At 39.1% G+C, this 11,031-nt stretch overlaps 2 protein-coding genes across 10 annotated transcripts in view; both read left to right on the forward strand.

Moving 5' to 3' along the window:
• NR2C2 (nuclear receptor subfamily 2 group C member 2) overlaps positions 1 to 6,342 on the forward strand; it is a 36,707-nt gene extending 30,365 nt beyond the window's left edge. For 7 of the 9 annotated variants that reach the window (XM_041425776.1, XM_041425774.1, XM_041425771.1 and 4 more), the window contains one exon: positions 774 to 6,342. In XM_041425776.1, coding sequence (XP_041281710.1) covers positions 774 to 948 — 175 coding nt within the window. In that variant the 3' untranslated portion in view covers positions 949 to 6,342. The remainder of the gene's footprint in view (positions 1 to 773) is intronic. The other 2 variants (XM_041425779.1, XM_041425780.1) reach the window with 2 other exon arrangements.
• A 3,034-nt stretch (positions 6,343 to 9,376) lies between these two features.
• Positions 9,377 to 10,759, forward strand: MRPS25 (mitochondrial ribosomal protein S25). The gene is made up of 4 exons (XM_041425782.1): positions 9,377 to 9,553; positions 9,674 to 9,780; positions 10,069 to 10,156; positions 10,365 to 10,759. The coding sequence occupies exons 1-4, from the start codon at positions 9,420 to 9,422 to the stop codon at positions 10,555 to 10,557; spliced, it is 522 nt and encodes a 173-aa protein (XP_041281716.1). The 5' UTR covers positions 9,377 to 9,419; the 3' UTR covers positions 10,558 to 10,759.
• The last annotated feature ends 272 nt before the right edge of the window (positions 10,760 to 11,031 follow it).

Below are 11,031 nucleotides of genomic sequence, written 5' to 3' on the forward strand. Positions count from 1 at the left end.
TCCAGAGCAGCTGTGGTCAGTGCTACCTGAGGTGTATCTTATTACAAGGTTGTGGTTCAGAAAATTTATTTGGTTTAGCATTTGTGATGCACATCTGCCACATGAATGGCAGCAAAATGCTTTCATCACTGTCTTAAATTTCATATTAATGGGAAGTCTAGCATTTCAATACAGTCACTTCATTGTACTGGATATCTGTTAACATCCTAGTAAATAAAACACCAGGGCAATTTGGGAATATTTATGCTTAACAGTACATTCCCCCAAGTTCCTTCTCTCATTAGAAGCAGATTCTCTTTTTTCTGTTTCTACACATCCAGCCCCCTTCCTGCTATCTCATTTGGCATGAAGTTGCTAGGCAACTGAGGACTATGCTGTTTATGGCTGAAATTTTAATTAAGCATTGTACTCTTAAAAAGGTGCAAATGTTCACACTAATCAACATGAATATTATTAGTCCCAGCATTGTTTATCCAGAGCTGGGAATTTCAAAAGCAGGCCAAGAAAACTGTGTGCTTGTACATACATGTTCTGTCTACAAAGGGCATTAACGTGTCCCTTTCATTGGAAAACTACAAAGCTACTTGGCTTTCGTTTTGCTTGCAGGATAGAACAGCAACAATTCTTTTTGTCATGTAGCCAAATTAGCTTTAATTGCCTCTTTATGCCTATTCATGAATTATGGTAATAATAAAGGCAGATCCAGCTCTTTAGCCATAGAGTATTTAAACTGGTCTTGCATGTATTTATAATCCACTGAACTTCTTTTTCAGGCTAGCCCGGATCCTAGTTCGCCTGCCAGCACTTAGGCTGATGAGCTCTAGCATCACCGAGGAACTGTTTTTCACAGGTCTCATTGGAAATGTTCCCATTGACAGCATAATCCCCTACATTCTCAAAATGGAAACAGCAGAATATAATGGTCAAATAACTGGCATGTCTGCATAGAGGGAACCACGTCATTTGAGGGACTGAAGTAATTTTCACAAAAACCATATAATTACGAAGTTAAAAGAGTAGTGTTTTGGTATGTGCAGATATTTCCAACTTGTTATCAGTTTCCTGACAGATTTCTCCTTGTTGTTTTCTGATGTTGACAAAATTTAAAGCAGCTATTAAAACACCTACTATAGGACCTTTCCTGCCACAAGGAATATTTTTGATGCCTTTCATTTAAAAGGCCATAGATTACTGAACATACTTTTCACATGCTTTGTATTTAGAAACTATCAGTGGTAAAAAGAGTTTTATAATATCAGAGTAGTAATAAAATTACTTTAAAAGTAAAAAGAACAGTATGTATATATTTAAAAATATCCTTGGAATGAATGTCTAGCAAATGCCAGGGTATAATACTAGCACTTTGTAATCACTTCTTGTCAGAGCAACAGCATCATCAACATCCTGCTTATGAGTATGGAAAATGAAAAAAATGCATATGTCCTTAGTCAAAATGCTAGTGATTTTTGTAAAAATGTAGAATGATAAAGAAGACAATCATTTAATCTACAAAAAGTCACTTGCTGTTATGTTATGCATGAAATATTAATGTGGATCCTTAAATCAGATATCCACATTATATGAAACTATATCTGTTAAATTAGTGCAGTTGTAATACATGGTACAGTGCAGTCATAGTGACTATTATGTGCTACAGGAATTCCCCACGCTAGAGAAAAAGTGTTTGTCACAATAATGATTAAATATGCAGGTTCCTTAAAGTGTTTATTCAGACAAACACAATCATGCCAAATGTTCTTCCAATAAGCAGCCTTTCGACTTTGGGGAAAAGCAGTCATTAACTGGAAGAGCAGTAATTTTCAAATAGAGCTGTGTGATGCTCTTTGAGTGTGCTCTTTGTATGCTCCTCTCTGTACTTTGAACACCCTCATAATGTAGCCACAGGGTACAATTTAAGACCTGAAATGTGCAGAACCTCTGGTCGTCAGCATGAGTTTATTACAAAGCTCTCTCACTTTATTTCTCGCTCCCTCCCAGTTTTGCAGTGTTCTCAACTTTCCTGTCACTCAGTATGAAACTAAAATATAGTTAGGATTTACTCTCACTCATGTACAATTGCTGTTGATGATTGATGCACCATGGAAGTATAAAATGAACTATTTTTGAATTGTCTCGAGTGATGAGCCATCAACATGTTTGCTAGTAGTAGTAGCCATTAGTACATTAGATGCATTAATTATTTTAATTATTTGTGTGTTAGAGGCATTCGTACATTAGTAGATTTATGTGACAAAACTTATCAAATGGTAAGTTCAGCAATTTGGTTTTTCTTCTGTTACTGATATTTATTTAGAAACATCAACTAGGTTGGTGTTCGTGACTTTTCAGAGTCTGAATTGTAGCCAGAAGACCTTAAGCAGCTTTAGATGAGGCTTCTAAAGTAACAAAAAGAGCTTGCATACTTCATGCTTGTTAGGAGGCTGACATTTGTAGCACTTACTGTGACACAAAAGACTATTTAATTTTAGCTTCTAGATGCATTAAAGTCTTCTACAGTTACTATTTTTAGCATATTCAGTATCTTTTTTTCTCAGAAGGGTATTGCAGAGTCCAGTATCCATGCTGAGATTGTAATACTGCACTTGTATCTCTCTCAGCTTTTGCTATAGCAAATGAAATTGTCGTATTTTTCTTGCTATGGAAAGTCTGCTCTCTACATGTGAAGTCAGCTGGACTTCAGGTTTAGTACCAACCACCTGACTGTAGTCTAACTGCTGCAGGATTGTGTCAGCACTTCTGCTGCACAGCCCTTACGTTTAGGGTACACAACTTAAAAATTAATGGTGATTAATCAGAAACAGTAGCTACCTTGGAAGGAGTAGTGGCTGCTTTTGTTAAAATTTAAAATTTTACTGGGTTACGTCATTGTTCTACAAGAAGAATGCATTTAACTATTTGATTATTTTTATTGCCAAAAGGATTGCAGAACTTAATTTGCTTTCAGAATTTCATAAGAATAATTTAGGCAGATAAGAAAGCATTTTAATGGTAAATGAAATAGTCCTTAGCACAAAAACTAGCCATTGGAATATTTGGTTTTAAATCTCAATACACACCAGCTAGCTTTTTCTTGACAAACATAATTTCAACTTCCAATTTTTCAAGTAAAAGTGCCCCATTTTCTGTGTGAAAATTTGTCATTTTTATTACTTGTGATCATAACAATTCAGGAAAGGGGCATTATAGTTTTTTGGGAACATAGCAATCACGTGAAATGAAATGTAAAATGTGTGCCTTGCATTACACACGTAAATCGAAACAATAAATATCATGCAGCTCTGTTTACAAGTAAACCACACTCCCCACAAATGCAAGGCCACATAATGATATCCTTGCTCAAGCCCTGCTAGTTACTTACTCTGCAAATAGTTATTAAATAGCTTATTAGGGATAAAATATTAATTTTTGTAAACTGAGTAATAACCATGCCATCCATAGTTGTGCATGCATTTAGCAGATGAAATGAACCAGTTCCACCCTTAAGATTTGGATATTTTCACCTAAAAGCTATAAAGTCCCTCTCTGTGTAGCGCCATTAGCATGATTTGCTGACTTGCAGAGGTCAGAACCAAGCTACTTAGTTCTGATGCCATTAACAAGAAATACTCTTTCCAACTATACACTACTTTGATTCCAAGACTAACATTTTGGATTGTAGAAATTTGAACATATGTGGGTGCCTGGGCTGTTTCCTACCCGGGAAAAGGACTCTGTGCTTCCCCTCTTTGAACTTCACATGGTTCCTGCTGGCCCGTTTCTCCCCTGTACCGATCCCTTTCAGTGGCAGTAGGAGCCTGTGATGCACAAGCTTTGCACCGTCTCTGCAGAAAATACTGCAACACTGACATAGTTCTTGGAATTTCTGAGGTTTGTTCCATCCCTCCTTGCAGTGACTGGAAGATGGCACCAGGCTAATCTTAGTAGCTTTACTGTTAAATTAGTTTTGGAGGTTTTTTTATCCTTTGAAAGTGCAAACTTTTCCTTATGAATATGGGAGAGTTTTTTAATGCTGTAACAATTATGGAAGAACTATTTCTTGAGTATTAAATACAGAAATAACTTGTTTTCATAAAGGTGAAATTTAAATGCCAAATTTGTTTTTTCACCATAACTTGGAGTCAAATTATCACAGTCACAAAGTGATTCCAGGAAGAAGCTCTACTTTGTGCCAATATTTATTCTCTTCAGAACTTCTGTGGTTCTATTTTTGCTGCTCTTGAAACGAAAATATTTTAACTTGACAGACATACAGTAATAAATTATCTGATTTGATTTATCTAAACCTGAGCAAATGTGTATACTAGTCACAATTCCATCAGACAAATGTTAGAATTCTGTGCTGACTGAGACTGGGGCATGATAATGAGGCAGCGTAGGGAATAATAATGAGGCAGTAATGTCCACTGTGCTTCATTTATTTTCCAACTCTTTTGCAAAGGAACTGGATTTGAATCTTGTAGATAAAAAGCACTTGGGACTAGCTTTGTCCCATATGATTTTAATTGCATTTGTGACAAATGTAGGTATACTCTTTTCTTCCTTTTATTTACTTACATGGGACTGTAGAGTCAGAACTAGTATCATGTGCAAAAGTAATCTTTCTCAGCCTATTTACATTGCTTATGAATTGGCTGCAATGCTTTGGTGTCTGTGAAGTTACTCTGGCATGAAACTGGTAGAAGAAAAAATTATCTCAAGGGAGAGATCCTTCTAAGAAGTCATACAAGGCTTTCTTTTAGCTGCCTTAAAATGTTAGATCATTAAGAAGGCTTAGTTTTCAGAGCACACTGTGGCAAGAAACTACGGTTGCTCTCCACTGCTTAGTTGGCGTCACTGGCCAAGTCTCCTTTCACCATCTTCTGAAGCCCATGGCCCCCCAGACAGCCACGACGCCTCTGGTGAGGAGCTCTGGTTCCAGATCTGTGTGCAGAACCCAGCAGCTCTGCATCACCATTACAGTTCCCTTTGGCAAAGGGCACATTCTGAGGCTGCCATAGAGAAGCCAAGTCAGGGCTGAAGCTGACTGAAGTAGGTGAAATCAGTTTCCTGACTCTTTTTTCTCCTTTGGCAGAGACCGTAAAAGACTTGCGTGTTTTTTTTTATTGTTCTGTATAGTACACAGGACTCATTCCTGAATTAATTACTTCATTCAGGATACTGCAGGTGTCAGTAGATTTTTCTGCCCATTAAAGTTCAGACAGTAGTTAGGATTCTTTCCTGATTACCTGCTGTTTAATTAGTAAAAGACAGTTTTAAAAAAATAGAACCAAATAGCATGACTAGCAAAGGGTTTCAGGAATATAGATTAACCAGGAAGACAGAACTGGAAATGAATGGGCTGAGGGTACTGCTCAATCAGTGATAAAGCAGCTTCCTGCACTAACAGCACCAGTCAGGGCCCTGTTTGAATCAGGAGAAGTGAGCAGTAGAACTGGCAGGTCAGTCAGACACACAGGTGTACCAGCACATACCTACTGGATGATACTATCCTGGAAAGAACAAAAATGTTCATTTTCTATTTGAGGTCCCTCTCTTCCTCCCCAGTTACTCTTAATAGTGCAAAACCAGGGCATGTTGGGGTTTTTTTTCACCTACTCTTGTCCATAAAAGGAAAAGCATAAATGCCAGAAAACACAGGCAGATTCCCACCTGTTCCCACGGTTTGCCACATTGGCCACACAGCAACAGAAGAGCTTTTGCAGTAGTTGGCTTTGGTGATAAGCATGGGCCAGCTGACAACAGCACACAACAGTGTGCAGTCCGAACACCTCCAAACATCCAGGAGGGATCAGCCAAATGAGGCATGGTCACCCTAGAGAGGAAGGCGAGGGGTAGAGGAGGGACAAATTGCCAGCATTTACTGGATCTTGAATGACAGGAACTTAGTTTAGAAACATCCTTACATGAAAAATTACCAAGAGGGGATGGCAAAGGAGAGAAAATGAAAGCATTTGCTTTTTGCACCTTTTAATTCTAAAGTTGCTGAGTCATTTTAACAGTAAATACTCCTGAATTAAGTTCAGGCTTATTGTTTGATGCCATTAGCCCTTCTTGTTAGATAATGCTACAACCCTACTTCAGCTGCAATCAGTGTTATCAACATATGGGAAATTATGTGTGAAAAAAAAAAAAAATTAGAAGGTCTGGGGTGACAAGTTAAATTAAAATTCTTTGTAAAGTTTAGATGTTTTTTATTGTGAAGTCAAGCTAAGTTCATCACAGGTAATACTGTTGTAATGTTCCATTAATGCCCACAATCTGTTCAATCCTGAGTTACGTGAATGCTTTGAAAATGGCTTATTATTGTTAAATTCCTGCCTTTCTTTTTAAGGGGTTTGATAGAGTTATACACGTCTGTCCTGTGCCTCCCACCATTGTGCATTTCTGCATGTTCAGTTCTAGAACTCACTCGAGCAGCTGATGCATATGTACATAGCTGTATGTATGTGTGTATGAATGTATATGTTTATACCTCTCTGTCTAAATATATTCTGTACAGTGTATAGGAAATGTGTAGTGTATGTATATATGTACAGATATGGAGACATTATTCATCTATTCTATGTGCTAAAGTTTTTTATTCATTTGCTAATCAAGAGCTTCCTAATTTGGTGAATCCTCACAAATTTCAGAGCTTTGCACCTTTTTTGTAAACCAGTCTGAATCCACTATTTGCTGTTCAGAACTGACAAATATATTCTATGAATTTTCTGGCTTTGATATTATTCTCTTTACTTTTTCTCATTTGACCTATAGAGGTCTGCTAGTCAATAGTCAATTGAGCATATAATGCCTTTTAAAAATAATGAATAAATAACTATAGTCATAGAAAATGCTTCCCTGCTCATTATATACTCATTCTTTTCCAGCCCTCCTGAGATATTTTTGTAAAGTTGTATTTTTTGTGAAGCTTGGTAAGAGGCTGATTTTTTGGTTTTAAGTCTTCATCTATGGCTAACTGAAAGTAAACCAAGTTGCCATTTATCACTGAACTGCAGCACACAGAACAGGAGGTAACAGATGCTGTTTAATAAATCAATAGTCATATTGTCATAGCAATCTCATTAAATCAACCTGTGAGTTAGAGACTGTGTGCTCTGGTCAGTGAAACAGCAGCTCTGGTATAATGGTAATTAAATAGTAGGGACATTGCAGGTAGTTTATTTCTTAGCAAGCATCAAGACATCTTCAGGATTTTCACAATGCATTTCAATTGTATACTCACTTTCCAAAGTTTTTATTTTTATTTTCCAACCTAAACTGAACACAGCTAGTTTCTTAATTTAGTTGTCAGACTAATGTCGGTTTCCACAATCTGTCCTCTCCTGGGTCTGCAATCTGTGCAGCTCCTGCACGGCCTGTGACAGTCCCACTGTCCACGTGGGACCTGCGCACACAGCTGGGAAATGAGATGTGGAGAAAGACAATTTCTTACTCATAATGAGGACTCAAGCTTTTACATTATCAAAGCTTGTTCTTCTTCCTTTTAGATGAAGTTAAAAAGGAAGCCTTCCATAAAGTAAATCTGTTTGTTAACTGTGGGTTTTTAAAAAACCATTTCACAGACCATGCAGGGCAGTAGTTCAGCAAGTCTTGTTTCTGTCATTAAAAAGGTGAAATAGAATTTTCTGGGCATTTATTTCCACCTTTTGTGCTCACTGTGACAAAGACTTGTGTATGCCTAATCCAATAATAAGACACTAATCAAAATAGCATGAACTTTGTGCATGCTTAAAGAGAACCACAAGTCTGAGGAAAGTTTGCTATGGAAAATGCTGAGAATGCTGTCTTTCTTAGTGTATTGGTTAGTGAGCATTTGTAAGCTTTTATTTCAAATATAGGAATAAACCTGTAGCATTTCAAAACCTTATTTCTGTGATTTTCAGCAGGAAAAATATGTAAATTAATGTCAGGAATTTCTGTGACAGATGTTCCTTCAATGGTGTCTGGACAATTTGGTGGTGTTGGAACGCTTGCTTTCCTCTTTAAAGGTGAATAGAAACCTGAAAGTCTGTTAAAGTCACTGTACTGCAGGAATAATTTTAAAGTTTAGGATGCCAATTGGGGCACTAATGCAAGATTGAATCTGTTTAAAAACTCAACTGTGAATTCAGGAAAAAAAAAATGCAAAGTTCAGTGAACCAAATTCCACATTTGAATTGTTTGTATTCTGAAGGACAAAATGTGCTCAAATTTAGTGGCAATAAGGGCTCTGCAATAATACAACACAGGTCCATTTTACGGTATTTTCATGACTGTGGGTTAAAGTAGGACTGAATAAACTTAAAACAAAAAGCACAGTCTTTAAGAAGAAAACATTTTACTTACAGCCGGTATATGTTAAATTTTCTGTATATGGAATCAAGATCAGATGTTGGACTATTTTTTGTAATTAATCTGTACTCTGAAATACACTGGAAGGCAGTGTTCATAATTTCCTAACTGAAAAGTGCACAGTTGTATCTGTATTGGCATACTAGGGAGTGCTGAGCTCCTAAAAATCAGCAAATTTTTAAAAAAGGAAGCATCTACTTTCAGTTCCTTGGGATATTTTCTGGAAGTCTCTATTCCTTATAATTTAGAAAACTATTGTTTATTTTAAAAACTGCAAAAGTTTCTAATTTCTCACAGCTTCTTTTGTGAAATCAGTATTGTTGTGTGTGATAGCATTTAAAAACAATAGCATGTTCTTTTTTTAAACTAAATTTTATATCCAAACAATGTTTTCAGTCACAAAGAGGAATTTGCATTGTCATGTTTGTATATAGAGTATTGCAGTGCATGATTTAGCTTATGCATTTTATTAAATGCTGTTGTGACATTATATTGTTGCAGTTAATACTAGTAGCTAAATGAGGTTTCTACCATTAAAGTGAATTACAAATGTAATTGCATTCTTGAGTTTTATTTTGAAGTTCATTTAAGTTCCTCTTGAACAGGAGCTAAGCCAAAGACATAATTTACTATCTTTTAGGGAGAAACATCATTTTGCCTTCAGCACAGTGATTATCTTAGAGAGATTTAACCGGGTCTGGTATGGAAAAGAAATTCCATTACCTTCCTGACTCCAAGGAGCTTCTCTAGGAGGAGACAGGGCTGTTCCTACGTTTTTAATTCGTCGTGAACAGATGTCGCCGCTGTGCGCGGGGCCCCTCAGGGCCCCTCAGGACCCTCAGTGCCCCTCAGACACCCTCAGGGCCCTCACGGCCCCTCAGTGCCCCTCAGACACCCTCAGGGCCCTCACGGCCCCTCAGTGCCCCTCAGACACCCTCAGGGCCCTCACGCGGCCGGGCCCGCGCACAGCGCGCGCCCCGCGCGGGCACTGCCGGGAACGGGATCGGCGGAGCCTCCGCCAGGGGGCGCGCGGAGCGCTGCCTCCCCTTCCGGCCGCCGCCGCGATGCCGATGAAGGGCCGCTTCCCGGTGCGCCGGACCCTGCAGTACCTCAGCCAGGGCGACATCGTGTTCAAGAGCTCGGTGAAGGTGATGACCGTGAACTACAACACGGCGGGAGAGCTGAGCGAAGGCGCAAGGTGAGCGCGGGGCGCGGCGGGAGCGCGGGCTGCCCCTGCAAACACACCAGGGCTTGCGCGGGCCGCGCCCTCCGCACCGACAACGGGCCAGCCCTTGTGTGCTTTTCTCTTTCTTTCCAGAAAGTTCGTGTTTTTCAACATCCCCCAGATCCAGTACAAGAACCCCTGGGTGCAGATCATGCTGCTCAGGAACATGACTCCCTCGCCCTTCCTCCGGTTCTACCTGGGTAGGTCCCGCTGGAGCCGCAGCGCCCCTACGGCCCTCCGTGTGGTGCTCGCTCGGCCCTGCCTCGGCGGCCGCGGGGACAGAGCCGCTTGGAACAGAGCTTTGGCCGTTAGCAGCTCCCCTACACTCATCCTCACAGAGATTTTGCTTTTCCACTAAAAATACTGCATTACACATTAACCGCAGAAGGGAAGGAGATCCTTCATTTCTGTGCGTTTAAAGCCTCTCCAAACAGCATGCAGGAGGAAGTGGTATCCTTTGATACACTATTATGAATTTTTCTTGACAGACAGTGGAGAACAAGTTTTGGTTGATGTGGAAGATAAAACCAACAAAGAGATAACAGAGCATGTCAAAAAAATCCTGGGGAAAACCAAGTAAGTAGCACGCAGTAAGCAGATACCATCTAGCATATATATTATAAAGTTTTGTGGAATACAGAAGGAAATACCAATTTCCTGGATAAAAGTGACGCAAGCAAGGTAAGAACTGTAAACCCATCTTTCTGATAACTTGGGTCCAGGGAAGGGAGAGGAAGTATTGCAAGTCAGACTTCTGATAGTAACAAACAGATCTCTTTTCTAGAGAAATGCTTGAAAAAGAAGAAGGAGAAAGGAAAAAACTATCACATCCAGCAACCTTTGGGCCCAAGAAGTATCATCTGCGAGAATGCATGTGTGAGATTGAAGGCCAAGTTCCCTGCCCTGCTTTTGTACCATTGCCCAAAGAGATGAGAGGAAAATACAAAGCTGCTATGAAAAATGAGGCAGGAGCCTGATATTTCAACATCTCAAGTCATGCAGCTGTTTTTCCTCAGGGCTGGACAATGAAGGTGCTTCAGTGAGAGAAGAGCCAACAGTTCCTGGGAACAGGAACAAGCAAGTTCATTCAATACAGACAACTCTGCCTCATAAGCCTTCTTATATCTACAACTAGAATAAAGTGGAAAATAAATAAAAGTTAAAACTGGCACAAAAAAAGCTGTGGTTCTACAAAGTATTGCAAGTCAACACTGGAAAACAAAATTAATATTATTTCTTATTCATGCCTGCAGGTAACCAATTATGGAAAAACCAGTATCATGTTTTCTTTGGGATAGAGGCTAGACTAAAAAATTAAATCTAGAAGTAGAGCAGAATTCCGTAATTTGTAGAAAGTGGTGCAAAAGTCCGTATTATACCAACTGAAGACAGCCAAATGATAATATAACTCCAGTCTCAACTGAATTGTCCTCATTTATGTAGTTACGAAT

This window comes from Onychostruthus taczanowskii, unplaced genomic scaffold, assembly GCF_017590055.1.
Source record: "Onychostruthus taczanowskii isolate IOZ18803 unplaced genomic scaffold, ASM1759005v1 scaffold9, whole genome shotgun sequence".
NCBI lineage: Eukaryota > Metazoa > Chordata > Aves > Passeriformes > Passeridae > Onychostruthus > Onychostruthus taczanowskii.

Excerpts from the sequence above, each read along its gene's own strand:
- MRPS25 (XM_041425782.1), top strand. The coding sequence starts at position 9,420 with ATGCCGATGAAGGGCCGCTTCCCGGTGCGCCGGACCCTGCAGTACCTC. Across the intron at positions 9,554-9,673 it reads GAGCTGAGCGAAGGCGCAAG|AAAGTTCGTGTTTTTCAACA; the intron begins GTGAGCGCGGGG and ends CTTTCTTTCCAG. Across the intron at positions 10,157-10,364 it reads AAAATCCTGGGGAAAACCAA|AGAAATGCTTGAAAAAGAAG; the intron begins GTAAGTAGCACG and ends TCTCTTTTCTAG.